The sequence below is a fragment of the Sceloporus occidentalis genome, unplaced genomic scaffold (genome assembly GCF_023333645.1).
Source record: "Sceloporus occidentalis isolate IW3139 unplaced genomic scaffold, rSceOcc1.0.p SCAF_40, whole genome shotgun sequence".
NCBI classification, from domain to species: domain Eukaryota; kingdom Metazoa; phylum Chordata; class Lepidosauria; order Squamata; family Phrynosomatidae; genus Sceloporus; species Sceloporus occidentalis.
In genome coordinates this window covers 6,262,576-6,287,114 of record NW_028317020.1, presented here as the reverse complement: position 1 = coordinate 6,287,114, position 24,539 = coordinate 6,262,576, and the positions used below count along the sequence as shown (strand labels likewise).

General features: G+C 41.5%; 2 protein-coding genes across 7 annotated transcripts in view; one reads left to right on the top strand and one right to left on the bottom strand.

Moving 5' to 3' along the window:
* CIT (citron rho-interacting serine/threonine kinase) overlaps positions 1–10,547 on the top strand; it is a 76,449-nt gene extending 65,902 nt beyond the window's left edge. For all 6 annotated transcript variants that reach the window (XM_089489413.1, XM_089489411.1, XM_089489410.1 and 3 more), the window contains 7 exons: positions 7,121–7,229; positions 7,914–8,042; positions 8,151–8,231; positions 8,648–8,726; positions 8,803–8,982; positions 9,316–9,616; positions 10,524–10,547. In XM_089489413.1, the coding sequence (XP_089345539.1) occupies positions 7,121–7,229; positions 7,914–8,042; positions 8,151–8,231; positions 8,648–8,726; positions 8,803–8,982; positions 9,316–9,616; positions 10,524–10,547 (903 nt within the window). The remainder of the gene's footprint in view (positions 1–7,120; positions 7,230–7,913; positions 8,043–8,150; positions 8,232–8,647; positions 8,727–8,802; positions 8,983–9,315; positions 9,617–10,523) is intronic.
* Positions 10,548–15,312: 4,765 nt separating this feature from the next.
* On the bottom strand, positions 15,313–21,862 carry PRKAB1 (protein kinase AMP-activated non-catalytic subunit beta 1). Its single transcript, XM_089489595.1, has 7 exons — positions 21,719–21,862; positions 21,047–21,213; positions 20,312–20,405; positions 17,722–17,836; positions 17,147–17,280; positions 16,954–17,022; positions 15,313–15,390 (listed from the first exon to the last, which is right to left on the bottom strand). Exons 1-7 carry the CDS (start codon positions 21,860–21,862, stop codon positions 15,313–15,315), a joined length of 801 nt encoding a protein of 266 aa, XP_089345721.1.
* Positions 21,863–24,539: the final 2,677 nt, after the last annotated feature.

The following is a 24,539-nucleotide window of genomic DNA, read 5'->3' as shown; positions in this document are numbered from 1 at the left end:
GACGTCTGTTGTATAATCAGTATAAAGGTAGAATAAGTAAGCAATCGTGTCATATCTCCCTGGTCTGTAGAGTATTTTCCCTGCCATCCCAGGTGACACTAAGGATAGACTCCTCCTCCGTACCTGAGATAGGGCAGGACTCAAAAAACTTAAAAGCCCCTCCCCTCCTACTAACTCCAGTGTTTTTTCCTGCCCTACATCAGGTAGGGAGGACTCGTCATCCCTTTTGTTATTTTCTCCGGCTCCAGGTGGAGCCGTGTTCCCTGGGCTAAGCCCCCTTCCTGGGGGATACCCTGCACCTTAAGCCGGGCGGCTGGTGCTGCGCTGCCCAGCGCTTCTCTGCCGGTACCTTGGGATCGGTGGTCCCTGCAGAGTCCGCGGCTGCGGCGCCGTGGTCCCGGCGGTGTCCGCGGCTGCGGCGCCGTGGTCCCGGCGGCGGCTGCGGCTCCCTCGTCCTGCCATTCATCCTGGTCTGCTGTTGCAGTCACCAGGGTAGAACCGGTGCACCTCTTGCTCCCTGGGAGGCTTGCCGGTCACTGGATCAGGGGCTTAATGCTGCTGTTGCGGCGTGCTGACAGCGCCCATAATGGCGGCGGCCGACTTCCGGTCCGGGCTCTTGCACTTCCTGTAGTGCGTTTCAAGCCTCGTTTTCATTCAAAATTTGAATTTTTGGCGCCAATCCTCCGCTGTTGCGGATTACTGCCTGATTCCAGCACCCTGGTTTCAGTATATATGAAGGTAGGTGATTTTATTTCTTTGTGTGTTCCTGCTGTTTGGCTGGGTGCTGTTACATCTTTAGATATATCAGCCCCGGATAACTCTGAGCCGCCCTCTGTTGAGGATTTCAAGGAAGAAGCTCTGCTCCGCTTGCCCCTGAGATCTGTAGCGGATTATGAGCCATCTGGGGGTAGAGAGTTCTTGACCTGGCTTAAAGAGGAGATGCAGTCTACCTTCTCTGCCTTCCGTCAGACCGTTCCTGTTCCTGCCTATCACCACCTTCCGGCAGCGCAAGACCCCGCTCTTCTGGGATATCAGCCTTGTTTTCTGACTCTGAATTTGACTATCCAGAGGTTGAGGAAGGTTCCTCGGAGGAAGGAGAGATCCGGGAGGAGAGCTCTTTTTTGTTCCCGGTGGAAGAGATTGAGACTTTGATTTCCGCTGTTAGGTCAGCCATGCATTTGGAGGAGTCTTCCACCCAGAAGAGTGACCCGTTCTTTGGTACCAGCTTCTCCAAGCAGTCCGCCTCTTTTCCTGTTCATCCTGCGCTATCTGACATTATCAAGCAGGAATGGCACCACCCGGAAAGGAAGGTTAACCTGTCCAGAAGGGTTAAGCGCATGTTTCCCTTTGATGAAGACTTTACTCAGTTCTGTGCTACCCCACTGGTAGACACTGCTGTTATGAGGGTCTCCAGAAAGACTGCTTTACCGCTGGAGGATGGCTCTCATTTCTCTGACCAGATGGAAAAGAAAGCCGAGGCTGCAGTAAAGAAATCTTTTGAGGCTTCTGCTGCCGTCCTTAAACCAGGTATTGCTTCTGCCTCAGTCTCCAGAGCAATCAACATTTGGCTCTCCCAGATCGAGGAGGATATTCCTGCCAAGACCCCCAGGGAGACCATTCTCAAGAATGTTGCTGCAGTGAGATTGGCCGTGGATTTTCTCTGTGATGCCTCCATTGAAAACATCAGAATGACAGCCAGAGCTTCGGCGCTTTCAGTTGCAGCCAGAAGGGCCTTGTGGCTTAAGGCTAGGGCAGTGGATAATGCCTCTAAAAACAGGCTTCTTAATATCCCTTTTAAGGGTAAGACTTTATTCGGGGAAGAGCTGGAGTCCCTTTTGGAGAAAACCACAGGGGACAAGCATTGGATGCCCCAGCAAAAGCATCCTTCTAAAACACGGCAGTCCTTTCGGCCATTCTTCCCAGGACAATCTAGGGGCCATAGTTCTAGATTCAACCCCTCGTCCAGAGAACAGAACTTCCGAGGCAGATTCCCTCGAGGGAGGGGGAGATTTGACAGACTCGCCTTTCCCAAAGCGTTTCAAGACCCCAAGAACTCTGCATGACGCCTCTTCCATTCCGGTGGGAGGAAGGCTCAGATTTTTCAGGGACAATTGGTTCTCACTCACCCGAGACCCTTGGGTGAGAGCCATTGTATCACACGGCTATCGTCTTCAATTCAGGACCAGGCCTTCAGACCGTTTTTTGATCTCCCGCCTTCCTCCAGACCAGGTAAGGCGGTCGGTCCTGTTATCAACAGTTGACAGACCTCAGAGTCCTGGTTCCTGTTCCTTGGCCAGAACAAGGCCAGGGGGTTTATTCTCTGGTTTTTCTGGTCCCCAAGAAGCCGAGAGGTCTTCGTCTCATCATAGACTTACGCTTTTTGAACGGTTATCTCCCGTTCAAGATGGAAACCGTGAGATCCACCCTCGACACCTTATGCCTCAACGATTTCATGGCTTCATTGGATCTGAAGGATGCATATTTCCACGTTCCCATCCATCCATCGCATCAACGTTTCCTGAGAGTGGCGATTCCTCGAGGTTCGACTGTCCAGCATTTTCAAGCCCTTCCATTCGGATTGTCGGCGGCCCCAAGAGTCTTCACAAAACTTTTGGCAGTCGTGGCAGCGCATTTCCGGGTTCAGGAAATTTCAGTCATTCCTTATCTGGACGATTGGCTTATACATGCTCGGACAGCGCAGATTCTTCGGGTTCACCTTGCCACGGTGGTCGACACGTTACAAGATCTCGGCTGAATTCTGAACTGGGACAAATCCTGCACCATTCCCTCTCAACAACTGATGTTTCTGGGTCTTCGCCTGGATTCCTGCTCCGGGAAAGCTTTCCTTCCTCCTGCCAGGATCAAGGGGATTCGGCTCCTAGTACGCAGGGTTCGCTCTGCGCACCGAAGCTCCTTGAGGTTATGCATGTCCCTGTTGGGCAAGATGGTCTCCGCAAGGTATGCGGTGCCCTGGGCTCTGGCCCACATGAGAATTCATCAAAGATTTATCCTCAACCATCTAGAAGACAACCCTTTGGCTCTGGACAGGCTTGTCTATCTTCCACCGCATGTCAGAGCCTCCCTCGCCTGGTGGCTCCAACAAAACATCCTTGCTGCAGGGAGAAGATGGTCTCTTGTCTCCAAGGTTCTTCTCACCACCTACGCCAGCATCAAGGGGTGGGGCGCTACGTATCAGGACCTATTTGTGCAGGGTCTCTGGTCTCCAGCTGCGAAGCTTCTTCCTTCAAACTGTCTGGAATTGCAGTAGAAAGGGCTCTGCATCACTGGGAGCATCTGCTCACCGGCAAAGACATTTTGCTTCGCTCCGACAATCAGGCTGTAGTAGCCTATGTCAACAGACAGGGGGGCACAAGAAGTCCTCGACTTCTCCGTATATCACTCAGGATTTCCTTTTGGGCAGAGTCCCGTCTCATGACTCTGTCCGCTATCCACCTCAGAGGGACTCTGAACTCTCAAGCGGATTTCCTGAGCAGAACTCCGGTACTGAGCGGCGAATGTGCTCTGCATCTGGCAGCCTTCGACCTCATCGTCCAACAGTGGGGCTTACCCGAGATCGACCTGATGGCATCCAGAGACAATGCTCAGATTCCTGTCTTCTTTTCCCTCAAGCCTCAGGATCATCCTTTGGCAATAGATGCCTTCACCCAGGCCCAGTCTCGCCTACGTTTTTCCTCCGTTTGCTCTGATCTCCAGGGTCCTACAAAAGATCAAGAAGGATCATGCCTCCGTGATCCTAATAGCACCAGACTGGCCCAAGCGTGTCTGGTATTCGGACTTGATCACTCTAGGTCTCTCTCCCCCTCTGAAGCTCCCGGCTTGGAGAGACCTTCTGCATCAGGGTTCATTCCTGCACCCAAACCCTGCCGTGTTCCACCTGACGGCCTGGAGGTTGAACGTGAACTGCTTTTCGTGTGGCTGAAACTCTTCTGCAGAGTAGAAAGAGGGTTACCTCTCTGCGGTACATTAAGATCTGGAAGAGATTTCACGGTTGGTGTTGTTCCAGGGGAATTTTGCCATCTTCAGGTTCCTCGGCCTTCATTTTGGATTTCTTACAAGAGGGATTCGACAATGGACTTCAACCTTCCACTATCAGGGTGCATATTTCTGCCATCAGTGCTCTCCTGGGGTTTGAGCTTATATCTCTGCCTGCGGTTAGACGTTTTACTCACGTTACCTCCTTTTGAGCCTCTTCAGTCGGTTTCTCTGTATTTTCTATCGCTGAAGACGGCCTTTTTAGTAGCCATTACTTCTGCTCGTCGGATTTGTGAACTTCAGGCTCTGTCTATGAAGGAACCGTTTCTCCGTTTTTTCCCGGATAAGGTGGTTCTCTCTCTACCGCCGGAATTTGCACCCAAGGTTCAGTCGGCTTTCCACAAGAATCAGGAGATCGTGCTGCCTACCTTTTTTCCTGCTCCTGGCTCAGCTGAAGAAGAAGCTCTTCACTCTCTCGATCTGAAGAGATGCCTCACCATCTATTTGGAACGGACTCTGCCCCTGTGTAAGTCCTCTCGTTTGTTTGTGGCCTCTTCGGGGCCCAACAGAGGTGTCAGCATCTCCAAGTCTTCCATCGCTAAGTAGATGGTTGCGACCATCAACTTGGCATATTCTGTGGCTGGCCAACCTGCTCCTGTGGGGATCCGTGCCCACTCTACTAGGGCAGTCTCCACTTCCTGGGCTGAAAGATGTTGTATTTCGCCTGACCAGATCTGCAAGGCGGCTACTTGGCGAACTCTCCACGCTTTTGTACAGAATTACCGTCTCGACCAGATGGCTCAGGAGGACTCTTTTTGGTCGGAAGGTCCTTGAAGCTGTTTTGTCTCCTTAAGTCTACCCACCTTTCTGCTTTGGTACATCTATCCTTAGTGTCACCTGGGATGGCAGGGAAATAGGAAGTTCTACTTACCGAGAGCTTCTTTTCCCTGCCAATCCCTGGTGACACGTTTTTGTTCCCTCCCTTCCTTTCAATAAAATTTTTGTTGCATCAGATTGCTTTTCCTGTGTGGTCTTTGGTATTCACTGGAGTTAGTAGGATCCCTTAGTGTCACCAGGGATTGGCAGGGAAAAGAAGCTCTCGGTAAGTAGAACTTCCTGTTTCTGGGTGAGACGCTGTTAGGGATATTAATGAGACAAAATAGGTAAAACCAATATTTTATCACACACGCAAAATAACGACGCTACCAAAGATTGTAGAACCACATCCACAATGTTAATTTAAGGAGATACCCTATATTTTATCTCCGATCCTAAATCCTTTCAGATCGCCGAAAATTATAATTCAAATCAGATATATATCACAATAATAATCAATCAAAAATATTTATTTATTGTGAATACAATTCATAAAATCTATATATGAGTCAAACAGTGCATAATATAAACACAAAGTTCTTAAAACATGTCAAATTGCAGTATATCCAAATACGGTATATTATCGAAAGTTATCAATATGAATTAGTACTTTGAGTCTAACACAGCATTAATTTCCATCCCACTCAGCAACCAAAAATGATAATCAGGGCGGTAATAAAAAGATCACTAACTCTATTATATTAGTTTAACTAATATGACAATTTAAAATAATTTAATAATGTCCAAGAGTATTCAGTGACATTGATAATAGATGCAAATAATGTCAAACTTCATCTACAGGTAAAAATACCTTTTCATTATTGTTAGTATCACGGGTTATAAGCTGCAGTCTCACAAGCCGTCATATACAATAATGCAATATACTATTTCCCAGAAACAGGGAATTCTATACGAAGAAGACAAAATTCACCTCTAGTGAGAATAATAAAACAATTATATTTACCACCACTTGTTGCTGTTGTCCAACTGGTCCTTGTAGAAGTTAATCCAGGTTCAGTGGAAAGAAATATAACTTACTAAAAGTTATATAGATTGGGACTCAAAGTAATTCTAAGAGTAAAATTATGGTGCCAGGATCTTAAGATTCCAATTCTCTGGGGTAAATTTAAATGAGTCCGTCAGGGTCTGTCTGTTTCAGGTCCGTCTCTTTTTTTTTAAGGTCCCCCCCTCTAATTATTCAAAACATAAGCTTTTAAAGACAGAGCTTATTATCATAGCCTCCACCTCTTGATTGGAATTCTCCAATCATAACGGTGGGTTTTACCCATTATAATTAGGACTTCTACTCATATTTACATCGTTGTAATTTCTTAATTTACCTGCGAGAGACGCTCTGGTCTAAGAAATAACTTAAGACCATTACATATGTGTTAGGAATTTATCCTTGGTCACCTTATCTTTAGATGTTACCTCCTAGATAGTAAATCAGGTCTTTGTAGTCACTCATATCTCCAGACGTTGCCTCCTAGGTAGTAAATTAGGTTTTGGTGGTCTTACGACGTATCCCCCATTCCAATTTACATTCCTAAGGATATGCAGTGTCTACTCCTTAACTTTCTCATGGAAGATAACATTAATTGGATCATATATACTGAATACTTCTTTGTTCTCAATTATTGAGGGAACAAAGACACACAGAAATAACCGTTATATGATTAAATAAAATAAAATGGCTCTGACTCCGTTTTGTGCTCATGTAAAATACAGAATATATAGAATACATGTTTTCTAGCATAAAATATCTGACAACGCTCTGCAGAGCCACTTCACTACACCCCTTTATATGTAATGATGATTTAACCTGCTTAGCAATGCTAGTGGGTCATTGCCGTGCACATACGCAGTACAACCAGTGGTGCTGGAACCAGGCTGCAGCTACTGGCATATTAAACAGAAGTATTAGCATTGTACCGTGTTAGCTGGTGAAAGAATGAGCAAATTAGATCTTTCCTTTATTACCAAACTGAATAGCAGTATATTGCAAGCTTTCAAAACTACTTAGGTCTCTTCTTCAGGCATATAACGGTAATATGTGCTAGTAACAAATAATCTAAAAAAAACGTGCAATCTATTGCAATTCAGCTAGTCAATAAAAGCCAGTTACAGTCTGGGTGAAACACTGCTTGCTTCATTTAACGAAGTGCGTTAGTGAGGGTCTGCAGATGCCTGTAAAAGTAACAAGTATAAGTTTTAATTGTACTTTGAGTCATGTTTCTCTCCTTTCCTGCAGGAAATCGAGACATCAGAGCCATGCAGCTGCATCTATTTTACTGGCTATAGCATAATTATTGGCACAAATAAATTTTATGAAATTGAAATGAAGCAGTACACTCTGGAAGGTAAGAAACCAATCAGGGTCTGAATCTAAATTTTTATCTGTACTGATTATTACCTTGGTGTTAACCAGTTGACGACCGATGACGAGCCTGGCATGTTCATGGCATTAAATAAGCTTAGAAAGCGATCAAAGGTTGCGTTCTTCGCTTAAACCTTGTTAAAAAGAGCTTAGTTGATCGCCTCATAAGCTTAAGTGGAGGTTTCCGAAATGCCTCGATAGCGAGGCATTCAGCGACACCGAAAACCCACCACAGACAACTCTGTTGCAAGTGCCATTGTGAGAGTTTGGCATGGTACCCATTAAAAATTAAACAAGTTTCCCTGGCATGGAAAACCCTGGGCTGTCTAGTTTTCAAAAATATATGGTTTGCTGAGGTAAGTTGTATTGACTGGCTTCAAAGATTTTCCAAATAGGACATGGGGCAGAAGGACCAGATGTCATAATTCCAGGTTGAGAAATTGAATTGCTCATGCCCCAAATGTTGCTTTTTAGCACTTATCACTGTACTCAGGAGATGTTTCATAATAGATGCATATTGGGGTGTTGTTTTGAAGTGACATACACATACACAGATATTCAAAATGATTCTGTTTGTTTAATATACTTTGTAACATGTTTAATTTGCACAGGCTGCAATGTCTATTACCTAATCACAACGTTGTGTTTACTTTATAACTTTCTCTAGAATTTCTGGATAAAAATGACCACACCTTGGCCTCTGCAGTGTTCGCTTCTTCTTCCAACAGCTTCCCCATTGCCATAATGCAGGTTAATAGCACAGGACAGAGAGAAGAATATCTTCTTTGTTTCCATGGTAAGGAGATTTTATGCAGGACATTATGTATGCTATGCTGGTTCTGTAATCACATTGAAAGTGTTTGCAATGCCCCCTGGTGGTAATTATTTTCATTTTCATTTGCAGAATTTGGAGTTTTTGTTGATTCTTATGGAAGACGAAGCCGCACTGAGGATCTCAAATGGAGCCGTTTGCCTCTGGCATTTGGTGGGTATTTGAAAAAATATATATTTTTAGCTAACAACAAATCGCTTTATATTTGGAGAGATCTTCATAAAGGCATCTGGATTGGATTAGATTTAGTTGCAGGCTAGATGAAACATTTCATCTCACTGATATACCCAATACTGGTCTAGAATACACATTTTCCATTCTTATAACCGTATACCAGGCATCGACAAATTCACCCCTACTACTGTGGGTTTGTGTGAAGAATACAATTATTTTACCCGTGTTGACCTGGCTTTAGGAGTGTGTTGAGGCCTGCCGTATACACAGTGTTTTTCTGTGGGTTGTTTAGCCTTGTTAATAAATGTCACCCATTCTAAAATTGATACAAAAAGTGCTATGTGGAAACACCTCTAACACCATGTGTTAATATATGTTTTCTGTATTTGGTTCAGCTTACAGAGAACCCTACTTGTTTGTGACCCATTTTAATTCCTTGGAAGTCATCGAAATTCAGGGACGTGCTGCTCTGGGGTGAGTGATGATCTGTGGGTACAGTTAAACCAACTGGTATCTAGGTCTGTGAAATGACCTTACTTTGTTTTCTTAGGGCGCCAGCTCGGGCCCATTTAGACATTCCAAACCCACGGTACCTGGGACCAGCAATATCATCTGGAGCTATTTATCTGGCATCGGTTTACCAGGACAAACTTCGAGTCATTTGCTGCAAGGGTAATCTAGTGAAGGACTCTGCAAGTGAGCTTCACCGCGCTCCTTCCACAACTCGCAGGTGGGTTAAAGAACGAACACAGACTATCTTTCCCCTTGAAGTGCTGTTCTGACATTATTCAGCTACTGCTGGGAGAATCATTGTTGAAAGGATAAAGCCTTTAGAAGTTTGTGGTGATGTTTGACGAGCAAGTGTATTTATGGAACATCGTGGATAGTTTGTAATACTAATGTCCATCTTTAGCACCAAATAGAGTGAGCAGCACATTACAAACCATAGATTAATACTTTTCAAGACTTAATGCTGCTAAGTGTGGAAGTTTTTATCTCAGTTCTATATTTGTTGCATTGTAACAAGAAACAATAAGGTGTGATTTTTCCTCCTTATTCACAGCCCAAATAAAAGAGGGCCCCCTTCCTATAATGACCACATCACTAAGAGGATAGCTTCAAGTCCAGTGCCAGCTGAGGTTCAAGGACTTGTGCGAGAACCTAGCACTCCACATCGCTATCGTGAAGCCAGAACTGACCTGCGTAGGGACAAGTCTCCTGGAAGACCTTTGGAAAGGGAGAAGTCTCCAGGGAGGATGCTAAGCACAAGAAGGGAGAGATCACCTGGAAGGCTATTTGAAGACAGCAGCCGGGGGCGTATGCCTGCAGGAGGTGTGAGAACCCCACTTTCACAAGTCAACAAGGTATACATACTCGTATCTGGTTCCCCCTTCACGAAGAAGTTGGAATTATATAGATTGTAAGCTCATTTAAGCAGGGCCCTCTACACCTATAGTTTCTGTAAGTCAAATTATGTTATTCGCTACACGTTATGTCCTGTTTAGCCATTGTACAGGGCTACGGAATAGGATGGTGTTATATAAATCATAAATAATAGAAATAGGTAGTTACTTAGCCATCATCCCAAAGCAGAAAAACTACTTGAACTATCCAACATATCCACTCTACAAATCATTTAATGGTTCTAAAAGAAAGATCTGAGCTGTGAAAGTCTCTAAATACATTTAAACAAAAGGATAGATCATGGCTGAAAACATCATATACGTCAATGCCTCGAGTTACCCACTCCTCTACACTCTGCTTCTCTCTTCTGCTCAAGATCTCTGTAGTGCGAGGATGCCAAGAAATTGAAAAAGTGTAATAAATAGACAGAGCTAGCTTTTGTTCTCAGTAGAGATGATTTGTGAATCGAACACACCTCAAAGTCATCACTATGTGTTATCCTGGAATCAAGTGGCAGCTGAAGACCAACCTTACAGTAACTATTGGGTAGTTTATTCACTGTGTGGTTAGCTGAGCTCAGATGGCAACTAGCAGCAAGAGTTAAGCCATGTTGATTATTTCTACATTTCTCAATATTTCTAAAGTGAAATGCTTCTTTATGTAAGTGTCATGGCTTCATTTCTGCAGGAAAATAAGCATGTTCTTTCCCTTATGTAGCACACAATGTGTACTCAGCAAGGCATAAGGCTACCAACCAATCTAGTTCTCACTAGGAGTTTATAAAAAATGTTTCAAATATTTCCTTTAAATTTCAAGCAGCGCAAATTGTAACAAATGTACTTATTTTTTTGTGTATTTTCTTTTAAGGTTTGGGATCAGTCTTCAGTATAACTAAACAATGCAAGCTCTGTTTGAAGATGTATGAAGAAAATGCGGAATGGAAATGAATTGGCGTCTGATTTATTCAGACAAATGGGATTTTTTTTACTATCTGGAATTCTGTGTAGCAGGCCACTTTCAAAAAACATTGTGTTTAATAAGCAAAGTGTATTAAGATTTTGAAAAAGCTTAAATCCTGCATCTAGCTTCATGCTGCATTTCCACAACGGTTTCTTCTGGTCACTTATCGGTTTGTTTCCCCATTTTCATAATTTATATAGACGGCTCTTCAAATATACTGGTTTCTGTTACACCGATCGTATAATATATATATATATATATATATATATATATAGCCAATTCCAAGCGCCTGGTTATGTCTAATAACTGAGAACCTATTGTGCAATATTCTAAAAAAGACAAAGCCATGACTACATTTTCTCGGCTTTTCAATCTGGTTTGGGCTACAACTCTCATAAGTCTCAGACACTCTCTGCGAGAGCTTAATGCGGGATGTAGTCCAACATTCTGGGGAGTGTAGTTTACTTTATACCGTCTTGCTTGGATAACGTTAGCCCTGTTGACAAGGTCGGAGCGATCTGTATCCTTACGCCGTACCCTGGTCTATAAGCCATTTGTTTGCCGTGGATGTATGTTAAGACGTTATAAATATTTTAGTTGAGTGAACATTCAGTCTGTAAACTCTTAACAACTTCTCTCTCTCCATTCTTATCAAACAGGAGTTTCTACATATTCTGCCCTTTTACTTCCTAACGCTTCTGCTACCTCACTTGAAAAGCTGTTGCTTTACGAACCATCATACATTAATGTGCCAGGGGTAATATGTCTGAAAAAGGTGCTAAAATCTTTTATAGGTGTTACAATGAACACAATCTTATATTGGATTCTGATTTTTCAATTTCTAAGTGATAGGGTTTGTAATCCCCAAATTCTGATTTAAAAAACAAAAAACAAAACAAAAAACCCACATGTATTGTGTAGTAAGACACATCTTTAAATATGTATATATTTCTGTTGCATGACAGGTTTTCAACCCTTAACCTGAAGCCTCAGGACATTTGTGATTTCCGTAAAATGTTCCATCTATTTAATTGGGTCAGTGCGAAACCACCATGTTCTATTAACTCTATAGGTGATCTGTCAGTTAAGTGTCCCTTTAAATGCTTCCTTAAAAATATATACGAGGATTGTACATATTTATGAGAAAGTTTATATTCATAAAATTGAATATGTTTCTACTTTTTTAAGGTAAACTGTGCATTTTTGAACTTTGCCCCCCCCCCCCTTTTTTTGGTGAAATGAGTGGTTACTCGGGCAAGGTGAGAAGACCACTCCTAGACCGCAGGGGGGGGATGTATGAGTACTGGAGGTGTGGAATGCTTGATTTCTATTATGCTTTGCTGCTTTTTTGCTAATATTGTAGAAAACAAAATAAATGCACTTCAAAGTTACCTAATCCATTTTGGCTTTAAAGGAACCAATTTTAGGGAATGCAGAATCGTTATGTAGACAATAAATAAAATATGACACTAGCCCAATGTTACCAGCTCTTGTTTCAGATCTATACACTTGTTATGGTGAAAAAAAAAAGTGTATATACTTTTGTACTTTAAATAACACAATTTCCAAGCCTGTAATTCCTTAATAACATATTGGCACCATGCAGGGGATATCAGTAGACAAATCTAGGGAATTTTCTGAGATTTGCTGTGATAAATTGCTTTGCTGCTACCTTCTAATCCGTGTCCAGTGATTACAAGTTTATTGAAGACAGGGGATCCCACGTATAGACAGAATCTAGATACATTCATCCGATGCTTTGCTGAATACAAATCACATATTTTGAGGGGTCGGCTGCTAGCAATTGAGACATTACAGAAATCCTTTTTTTTCTAGGTGGTTGGTTTTGAAGATAGGCTTTTCTTTTTGCATGGTTTCCATTAATATCTCCAAACTACTTCTGTAAGACTTGCTGGTCTGTAGTTGGCAGAGTCTTCCCTGCTACCTTTTTTGTGAAGTGGTACTGAAATTGCCAACTTCTAGAACTACTATTTTCTATAGGTTAAATAAATCTGTTAAGAGTTTTGCCTGGACCCTTGGAAGCCCCTTTACTCTTTGGGTGTATCCCATTGATTCATCTGGCTTTGGAGAGTTCAGGTAGAACCTTTTCCTTTGTGAACACACACACGGCTTTACTTGTTTCTCATTTCTGAGGTCCCTTTTCTTCACCTTCCACTGAAAGTTAGGACAGGTACATAAACTGAACATGTGAACAAGAGGCCTATCTATATAAAAAAAAAAAGAGGCACTCGCTTTACTCAGATTGTTTATTTTTGTGTCCTGTGGGCCATGGAACTATTTCAGGAAAGTCTGAAGGCCACAAGGTTGTGTCTGTTGAATGAACCTGACACAAGGTTCCACTTTATAATAGAAACAATGTTGCGGGTGAAACGGCTGATCAATAGAGGACGCCACACACTTTTTAATGTATGCAGTGTATCCAGAAATCATTTCGATATGTGGGATATATTCCTGTGTTGGTCATGTCTAACTGCGTGGATCTGCCATTTCCGACCTAGTTATCAATTGATATTAGAATAGTTAAAGGGACAGTAATATGCATTCTTCTACAGTTAGGGTGTCAGGGACATTCAAGCACAAACTAAAGATTTTGCAGGTATGCCTTCTACCATCATGATCCAACATTACTTGCCACTGATTGGCTACTTGAAGCTATCAATTGGTGGCAGTTAAGTGCTCCCATTGAAATCAATGAGAAGCATCTCCTGCGGGGCATTTGGAGGCATTCTGCAGACTCGGGCAGCTATCATTGAAATATAACTAGTGTTCCTTTAATCACCCAAACGGCCAGTGGAGTTCGTACAGGTATGTATACTAATCCTAGAGGCCACTACTTTAGTGAAACAATAGATCCACACTTAAATGAGAAACAACCCAAAATGTCTGAATACACCTCACATAAAAGGGAATATTAAAATGGGCACAGCAGGTTTATTAGATCACTAAAATATTACAGAAACTTTCTCATGTGCATGCTGATCTTGCAAAACAAGTGAAGAATATAAAACACAAATGGCTTAGAAATGCATGAAAATTAGGTGAGTTTACATGAAATTGGGTAATCTGAGGAAGTGTAAACCTTATCGCATGGTAATCCTGCAAAGGCAGAATGTCTGCGTGCCTTTTTTTGCTGGTAGCCATTCTTCAAAATATAGCTTCTCTTTGGCATTAATCACATCTATATTTCAAAAGTACCAAGTAACATACAAGGAAATAAGCTCACTATGTAGGGTATGGGGATGTATACACTAACCAAACCCACGCACACGTCTCTTCCATTCATTACTTAGACGCAAGTGAAACGTATTTGGTATTTTTCAACTACTAGGCTACTAGGAACAAAAAGGAAGCATGCTTACAATAATAATAGGAGGGAAGGGAATTGTTTCCAATATGTTGTTGGGTTGCCCCAGTTCTGCAAACGATTGAATTCTAAGGCATATATACATTTTTTTTTTTAACACAAAACAAGACTGTTTTAAGAAGCTAGATAAATAGTTTATTGTAAGTGTGGTTCCAGAACTAAATCAACCAAAGAAAATCACAAGCAACCACAACGATGGCAGAGCCTTAACATTAGTAGCTCTTTACCCAAAGGTGGTAGGGTGGGAGAAAAATAACAATCCGAGAGTTTGTCTCAATATGAACACAATGCATATTACTTATTGTAGAATTATCTATTGTAGAAACTGGAAATAGGGGTTTATTCAGAAAGCTGAGAGATCTTGCACGTAAAGTGAGAATGCTCAACTCTGACTGTATGAATAACCATCAAAGAGCCTCAGCAAGAAGGGACAATACAGCCATGCTTGTATAGCTTTTAATCATTCACTTTCTTGAAAACCATGTCACCCATGGAACTGTATATTACACTGGGCCAACTCAACACTTCTTCCAGGGAGAACTGGGATTTAATACAGAAAAGTGATGTCACATTAGTGAATAAACCCCCATGACAAGAAAAAAAAAATCCTAGCACCCTTTATTATGAAAAATCAAGGAAGTAGATTTAATTCATCCTCATTTTGAGTAAAAATAACTTTTCTATATGGGTCTCCATATAAACCTGTTCTGTACGACCATGCCACTAGTTTCAACACTCGTGTCTCAGTTACTGGTGGATTTCAAATTCAAGCCTCTGTTTTATCTAAACTTGTTTCTTCTTCAGCGAGAGCATTTTATTTGCAATAGCCCAATTTATGGAAAACATACGTTCTGCAAGGAAGTAGGCTATGTGAAGAAAAAAAAAAAAATTAGGCCGGGCAGTAGACCGTCATTTAAGACATGCAGTATATTGCATAGCAATACAAGGCCGATCATCTTCATGCATTTGTATATAGGCACAGAAAGGCAACAGCCAACAAAACGGAAGTATATGAAACACGTGGCAATGCAGAGTATCTAGCACATATCAAATTCCGCAACAAAACACAGTAATTACAGTGAATATGAAAATTCTGTTCATATAATGGGCAAACTATAACCACATTAGTGAATAATTCACCTACAGTCTGAAACTTTACAGGAAGAAATACCTGGAAATGATCCAGTGGTGGATTTCAACATCTCAACAAACTGCTGTCAAATATAAATATTCTGTAAATAATATATGTATTTATTTTAACATGTAAAAAAGTGGAAATGCGTAAATAACATATCAGTCTCTGGCAGAAGCTTATATTGGTTTGTACAGCAATGTGGTGACATATTTCTTCTTGTAACGGTGGGTAGCGCTGAGCACCATGACCCCATCCTATGAAGAAGAAGAAAAAAAATTAGATGTCCACAAAACTGCATTCTTGCAATAGACACTATCCACTGTTGGCCCTTTATTACATATACCAGCCATTACCGATTATTTCAATACAATTTAGTTCCTTATTACTTTGTCCATAACTTAAAAATAATTTTTACTTTTCATGCAGGCTATTCCATCAGCACTTTTACTGAGGGCTAATTCCAAAGTTTACCCAATAATAGGTCACCTCATGCCAATTGGCTAAAAAAAGTACATTGTCTGCTCGACGATCCATACTTTTGATGTTATGTACATCCTAGTGAGTAGCTTTAACTAAGGTTGGTGGTAACCATGAGAAAGCAGTGACAGACATTCAGGGCCTGTCTTACACCGGTCATCATGATGGTTTATACTGGAGCAGAAGAGTCCAAGAGTGGAAGAACCCTCCTCTGCTGGTCGTACACCTATGTGGTCTATTCACTCATGGGAGAATTTGCACAAAAGTTGGTTTCAGCTCCTTGACTTCACTATATATTAAGAAGCTCCAAACCCAGAGAGGTTCTGCTATGAAAAAAGAACTTGACCCTGAATAATGAAGTTAATTTAGTGAGATTTATTCAGTCTCCTAACCCCCAAAAAATACATTATACAGGGTCCCCTCAGCCCTTCTTGCTGGAGAAAATTGCCAGAGCTGGCCCTTCATAAAGAATAGTGAAGTGAAGGAGGTGGAACCACAATTCTCTTGCAATCTGTCAAACCAAGTCTGTCTTTAGTGAATACACCCCTCTGCCTTCTACAGAACCACACTTCATTAAAAATAATAGTGATGATGAAGATTTGGGAATTGGTGGGTGAGATTCTGTAGTATAGGGATCAAACAAATTAAAAATAAAAAAACGGTAATTTTTTGCCTTTAAGAAGAGCTCATAATTAACTCTGGAGTGGGGCATGGATTGCCCCCTTTCCGTGGCCTGAAGAGAACTTAAGGGCCTTAAGGATATATTTTTCATGAAGATCTCTACTACCACAATCCCACAAAACATGGCGAAGGGAGGTGGGACACCATACCGTCTCAATTTTACTCCCCCATCTCACTGACAAAAGGTATATTTTTAGGGCAAATTCTTAGCACAGGACTTAGTTATTTTATTGCCATGTAAACTTAGGTTGCATAAAGATAAGGATGTTGCTGTGTGTGTTAAATTGCACCCTGTTGGTGACTGTACTCCAGTGTCTGTACTGGTGTGCTCCAGTCAAGTTATGATTCTGCTGGGACAAGGCAATGGTGAATATGTCCCAAACTTGCCTGAACTGCCAACTCGTATTTTCTTGACTATTTGTGAATAGACCAAAATATCCTGAGTTCTATCCAGGGCTGGAGTGATTCTTTTAAGAAACACAATTAAATTGAGGAAATCATGGATGAAACATACAGTGTGCTGGGTCAAAAAAAATATCATAATCCCTCATAATGCATAGCTAATTTGATCAGAAGAAATATTCAACTTGCAACAATTGGCAGCTGACCTAATAAGCTCTACTTTCTTGTAATGCAATACAGTTAAAGTTTGTAGGTACCTTAATCGAAAGGGCATAAAGATGATTCAGCATAACGTGGTTGGGTTCCGGGAGCAAAGCTGGATCACACTGTAAGAGGACAGCGACCATTTAGATTAACGGCAGTAAATCAAGTTACAAAAAACAAAATCCATATAAATATATAAGATGCAAGCATTGGTTTAGAAGCACAACACTAAGTGGTTATACTTACCGAAATTCCTGTATCTTTGTTAAGTATGACTTGGAGTAAATGCGGTGGGAGGATGGGAGGAGATTTAAAACGTTCTTCTAGTTTACAGCTATATGGTTCCTGCTGGTATGGCCCAGGTGGTGAACTGGATAACTCTAAATCAAAGAGAGACAGCACAGACACTTTATTAGCTGAGTTAATTCCTAAATATAATCTTGTTCACTTAACGCTGGCATTGTCCCAGAATCTGGTTTTACATGAAAACGTGAATTTAAAAGTGTGCCTGGCAAGTCGGGAGTAGAAAGCACCAAACTACAGCTCTTAGGGGATTACAGGAAACAGCAAGTTTCGGAACAACACTCCATGGTGAGCTAGAAGCATCAAGACTTAACATTTCGTGTCCAACTAACACTGTCACATGTCCACCTTCTTATTAAAAGGTTGGTTTGTGAGCATATCTATTGAGAAGGAAGAAGCTGAACATGTTTGAATAAAGGTTGATTTCCGACCCGTAAACATATCAGCTGAACAGAGAGACAGGATGAATTTCACGGGATTTCAAATTGAGAAATACATTTCAGTCTGTATAATCATACCTGATAAATCGGAACCTTTCTGGGAATCCACCATTAAGGCATCAAATACTTCAAAGTCCGTTTTCTTCACTTGAATGACATTGTTCACTGTGCCCATCTGGCTGGTGACTACTGGCTGGAGAAAGACAAATTAAAAATATAAATCACTAAAACTCTGTTATATGAAAGAAAAAAAAAGTACTAATAGCTAATTAATAAGACGTGTGTGTGTGTGACAATGCCAAAAATACAAAGGGCAAGTAAGAGAGAATTCACAACAATATACATATATATTTTTCCAAATGTAAAGACTCAAACCATAACCAGGCCTTGGTCCTAGAGTGAGGATAACTTTATGCCTACTCATGCATGTTTAAAGTCTCCTCTTTTTCTTTCCTTGAAAGCATTGGGACACCGGACCATTACACCGACATGGACATTTATGACATTACATTTGAAATACATAGACATTAATATGTAGTTGCTCCCCCCTTTGCAGCTATAACCAATTCCACTTTTCTGGGAAGGCTGTGTAAATTGTAATGTGTTGCAATTAAATTATTTTACATTTATCAACACTAAGCTGCAAGTGTCGCACTCACAACCATTTTTCTAATTTACTTAGGCCATTCGCTATTTATACTCTGTTGCAGACCTTTGTATCGTCTGCAAATAGACAAAGTTTACCATTAATACCTTCTGTAATATCACTAATAAAAAAAAATATTAAAACATACGGGTCGCAATACTGATCATTGAGGAAGCCACTAGTAAGAAGTCCTTCCTCCTAATAATATGTACCTTTCATGCCATACCTTCTGTCACTCAACCATTACATTATCCATTCAAATAACATCCAAACCCAAAGACTGCAACTTACAAGTTTTCTATGGGGGGCAGTGTCAATTGCCTTACTGAAACCTTGATAGACTATATCTACCTTTTCACCTTGGTCTATTATTTTTGGTACCCAATAAGTTAGTTCGACAGGATCTCCCGGCGGTATACCCATACTGTTTCTTTATCATGCGAACCATTCAGATGGGCTGTAGATGGCCGAGTGTTCCCTGCTACTTTTTTTGTGAAGTGATACTGCAATTGCCAGCTTCTAGTCTTAGGGAACTACTCTCCATTTGTAGATACTATAAATACTATATCTAGCACATCCTCCCTCATGGTTGGCTCCTCTGCCAACAATCCTATCCCACAAGCCTATCCCCACATTTCATATACATGGTGTCATTCAATCACACTGCCTACAATGCTCAGGCAGCCATCACTCCAGCATAAACCGACTGCCTGGGTGTGTGTGTGTGTGTGTATATATATATATATATATATATATATATATATATATATATATAAAAAATTATTTTATTTTCATTTTATTTTTACTAGTTTATTATTTTTTTTTGTCCAATTTTAGTTTTACTTATATTTAATAAAAGTGTTTTTTTTTTCTTTTTTTCCTCTAAAAAGGGGGGGGGGGGGGTCATTTTCGGTTTCGGTTTAGAATTTTCATTTTGGTTTATCCCTATTATATATACCGTATTGGCTCGGATATAGGCCGCCCCTGTATATAGGCTATAGGCCGCACCCTAAAAGTTTGGTGCTTTTTTAAAGAAAAAGTTTTTTTCTTTAAAAAAGCACCAAAAAAAACATGCTGCCACTCTGTCCCCCCCCCCCCCCCCCCGAGATATGCTGCCACTGTCCTCCTCCCCCCTCGAGATATGCTGCCACTGTCCTCCTCCCCCTCGAGATATGCTGCCACTCTGCCGGCCCCCCCCCGACTTACCAGAGGAGACTCCCGGGTGTCTGGCGGGGGACATCTACGCAATACGCGTACACAACTTCCGTTGTGTGCGCGTATTGCGTAGATGTCCCCCGCCTTGGGGGCAGAGGTAAAACGCATCGTGGGGACCATCCGCACGATGCGCTTAGACAACCTCCCGTAAAGGCACCCCCCCCCTCCGTGGAAAGTGCTGGCAGGGGAGGCTGTCTGAGCGTATCGGGGAGTAGGATGCAGGTCCCCTGCACCGCTGCGGGGGATCTGTATCCTAACCCTGCCCGGCGCCCAGGACTGCATGTCCTGGGCGTCGGGCGCTAGACCCCGAATATAGGCCGCACCCCCACTTTAAAGACTTAAAGTGGGGGAAAAAAGTGCGGCCTATATTCGAGCCAATACGGTACATACACACAATATATGTGCACACCAGACATCACACCTATAGGAGTTTGTTGGACACCCCATTCAAAAACCACAGGCATTAATATAACAATGCTTAGCATTGCGTGTAGCTGCATAGCCAAGGAAACCAATTTCACGAAGCAGAGTGCTTACGCTGATGTTACTTCCAAAGGCAGTTTGGAATCCTGTAGCGAGTGATGCTATTTTACGCACAACGATCTTCAGCGCACACAGCGGCCCCGCATTGTAAGTGTGCGTGGTCTACCACTGAGCCGTTACTCCCAGATGCTTCACAATAATAGCACTTATATTGGACTGGAGCAGATATACACACACACACACCATACATACACAGTCATTCATATAACATCGGTTAAATAAGTAGAAAATAAGCTTTAGCTGATATGCTTAACACAAACCTACCTCAGAAGAATCATGAGTCCACTGGCCATCCACAAGAAATTTGTACTGATGTTCACCTTCCGGAAGGTCTAATATCGCAACAAAGTTGTTTTGGCTAAAATAGAAAATAAATTAAAAGGTAATTTAAAATATTATGGAACACCAAAACACGTAAACACATCAGATATTTCCGAATCATGAATAGTTCATCCAGTTTGATGTCTGTGTTTTAAGGCAGTACATATCAATAAAAGGAAAAACACAAACAGTGTGTGTGCTCATGCATATCTAGATATGTACGGTCTCCATTGTGTTGTGAAACAGGATGCTCCTGTTGGGTCACCGAAAACTATTATGCAAAGACCCTTTAATATCCACTCCAATATGCAATATATCACTTATTTTTCTTCATTACTATACGCCCCGAATCTACCATTAAGGCATCAAACGTTATCTTATGGGCACTTACTTTGTCTGACAGTCCTGTTTTTTTGCCCCAAACAAAACCATAGAGATAAACCATAGAGATGTGATTCCAACCTCAATAAGATTTTAGGCAACTATGCCCCCCCCCCCATTAGCACCCAGCTCTCTATGATGGGCAGGAATTACTGTCAGAAAAGGTACGGTGCACATAAGATAATGAATATTATATTTATGAAATACACTAGAATCTTCATTCTACAATTTACATTAACATAACAAGATGGCAATAAAAACCACATTTATTTAAGACTTTAGCGTTTGGCCTTTTACCTTTTTGTGAGGGGTATTTTCCCCCAGTTATTAAAAGACCCTGCTAAATAAATTTCTTTCCCTCCGCCAGTCCAGCGAAAAACCGTCGGGCGAGCTTGGGTGGGCGCTTTATCATTTACTTCTAAATCTTGCTGCCACGCCAGGAACTCCTCTTTCTCCAACGGAGCCTGAAAAAGTAGAGAAAACAAAAGTCAACATCAGAAGAAAACATTAGGTTAGGGGCGCATATCACCAAACAATACAAAGTTTACAGCTATTCAGACTAGTCCTAGGAACATCCCAGAGAAGTTCTTCCCCAATTATTCCCTTTTATAAAGGTTTTCCTTACTCTAAATTGTCAGATCTATTTTACCCAAAGGATGGCTCTTGAGACACAGACATCTCAGTATCACGGTGGATCGATTTTAGGTTTACATCTAGGCTGATCAGATGCTTTCCCATTTAGATCTGTATGCCTCCGTGCAGATGTATGTACAGAAATACACGCTGACCTTTGACCTTTGCAACACAAGAACAGGGCAGCCACATCACGTAGTCACTACTGACGACACGTTATTTATACATACACTCCAACTTATCGCATGGAGTCAGCGCCAAGCACATCCCTCCCATCCCCTGTGGAGGCATTAGGTGAACACACTACGCAGACATATGCACGCAGCGTCCGACTACCTTACTATCCTCGGCCGGGAACATGACTGCGTCTTCCGGACTGTCCATTAGGATCTTGGCTCTGTCTTCCCCTTTCGTCGTCCCTCCGCTACTATCTCTTCGCCCCTTATGGGGAGCAGGCCGCTCGCTACTTGTGTTCCCCATGATAGGACTTCGATCTCACCAGCGCACTGCGCCCCAAGATGACTTTGTTTATGCCTGAGACGCATTTCCGGTTCCTGCTTCCGACCAAGGCGCAGTGCGTTCCACGCCTCTATACCAATCAGCGTGCATGTCGGTAGCCTGTTCTTGGTGTTTCGGCCGGTGTAGTGAAATATACTAGTTATTAACCGTTGTGTGTTATTACAGAAGCTGATGGGTTTGAATAGTAGTTGGGAGCATCACAGATAAGATTTTGTTGGAGTGTTTGTTAGATATGAGTGCATCGCAATGTTCTACAAATCTGAATGTTATCTTTATATGAGAAAAAGCAGAACATTGAAACATTCCAGAAATGTATCTCATAACACAGTTCCGCATAGAGTCTGAAGTTGTTTTATTAGAAACATTATTAATTATGAATTATAAGTGTTTAAGCTAGATAACCATATTTCTGCTAAGGTACAGAAACTTGCACTCTATGGACAAATGTATTGGGACACCAAGGACTTTTCCACTCTTCTGGGAAGATTTTCCACAAGATTTTGCTTCTGTGGGTATTTTTGCCCATTCATTCAGTAGTGCATTTGCGAGGTCCGGCCCTGATTTTGCACGAGAAACCTGGCTCACAATCTCCGTACCGCTTTATCCCAAAGGTGTTCGATGAAGTTGAGGTCAGGTATCTGTGCAGACCAGTCCAGTTATTCCACACCAAACAAAACCCACTGTTTCTTTGTAGACCTTGATTTGTGCTCTGTGGCTGGAATCGAAAAGGGTCTTATCCACTGTTCTCACAGTTGATGCACTAAAATTTCCCTTCACTGCAAGTAAGGTGCTCAACCCCTGAAAAACAGCCCAATACCATTATCCCTCCTCTATCAAACTTTACAGCTGGCACAGTGCAGTCAGGCAGGAAATGTTCTCCTGGCATCCACCAAACCCAGACTCGCCCATCAGACTGTCAGAGAAGTGAGATTCATAACTCCACAGAAAGCGTTTCCTCTGAGTCCGGTAGCCGCGTGCTTTACGCCACTCAACCCAACACTTAGCATTGTATTTCGTGATGTGAGGCTTGCCTTTAACTCCTCAGCCATGGAAACCCATTCTATGAAGGTCCCGCCGCACAGTTTTTGTGCTGATATTAATGCCAGTGGAAGTTTGGAACCCCTCAGCTATGGAATCAGCAGAGCGTTGGTGACTTTTACGCACCATATGCCTCAGCACTCGTGACCCCACTCTGTCTTCTGCTTCTTGGAGTTGTTGCTGTTCCTAAACACTTTCCTTTTCCAATGATAACACAGTCGACCGTGGAATATCTAGCAGGGATGAGATTTTTAGAACTGACTTATTGCAAATGTGGCATCCTATGAAAGTACCACGCTTGAATTCACTAAGGTCTTAAGAACGACCCATTTTTATCACAAATGTTTGTACATGTAGACCGCATGGCATGGTGATTGATTTCATACACCTGGATTTAATAATTAAGAGTTGTGTCCAAATATATTTTTCCATATAGTGTATCTTATGGTTTTATAACCTTTATTTAATCCTCTTGCATATAAAGGTTCAACAAATAGTTTGTATATTTTCCCATTAAATGAGCATATGGATTCTAAATTTTGGGCTTCAGTGCATATTGGACAAATAGATATGTGGATAAGCTTTTTTTTTACATTTCATAGCCATTTATTCTCTTCATCTTTAATAGTGGTTGTTGCAGATTACTTGTTTGTTAGCACATTGTAGTTGTTGAAATTTACTATCACAGTAATTGAAATAATATACTATAATCCTAAAGTCAGTAATGTACAGCAAAAAAATATTAGCTACAGGACAGGGAGATTTAACATCTTAAGTGTCAGAAACAATCCGTTTCAATGAATTAGTGTAAAGATTTAGATGAATCACTTCCTATTAATGCCCCATGATTTTTTCTGTGTTGCACTTGTTTTCTGCAATTTCCTATATTGCAGCACTTGCAGTGACGTCCTCTGCCCGGATTGAAGGATCAGGAAAAGGTGTCAACACAAGAGCCACCATATTGCCTTAGTTGGCACTGTCCATGCACTAATTCTACCACCAGCCTTTGCCAGAGTTTGTGGTAGTTATTCAGGGACATCTCCTGAGTATAGTGGTACCACCCATGCATGGGTTTGTCTGGTTGTTTGCGGTTCTAAAAGGCCACATTTTGAGGGTGCACATTTTTCAATTTATGTCACATAATGCGAATGAAAGTGGTAAACTAAACCTGCAAAACCCAACATTTGCTAAAAAGGCATATTTGCACAGAATCTGAATTCTTTTTTAAAATTTGAACTTTTGTTAATAAAACATTTAGATGTTTGTTCTTCCTGGGACCTTCAGTATCTAAGGTAGTTTGATGTCAGTGGCAAGATTATTGTTGATAAATTATGCCACATGAAGAGGAACAAAATAATGATATGGTGAGCGACTAGTTTTTTTGTGACCCACATTTACTTTTTCTTTTACTAAATTCTAAATAAAGGATTAAATGACATATATATATATAATATAAAATATTTCTGTTAAAGAGAACCATGGTTAAATATATGATTCTTTGTAACTTATCTAATGATTTATGAACTATCCTATATTTTGTCAGGGTAAGGTAAAGTACCAGGGTATGGTGTTATCTGATCTAAATCATACCTTCAATCCC

Coding starts and splice junctions, on each gene's coding strand:
- PRKAB1 (XM_089489595.1), bottom strand. CDS start 21,862: ATGGGGAACACAAGTAGCGAGCGGCCTGCTCCCCATAAGGGGCGAAGA. Junction 21,214..21,718: donor TCCCGGCCGAGGATAGTAAG/GTAGTCGGACGC, acceptor CTACTTTTTCAG/GCTCCGTTGGAGAAAGAGGA. Junction 15,391..16,953: donor TTTATGCCCTTTCGATTAAG/GTACCTACAAAC, acceptor TCTTCTTCATAG/GATGGGGTCATGGTGCTCAG.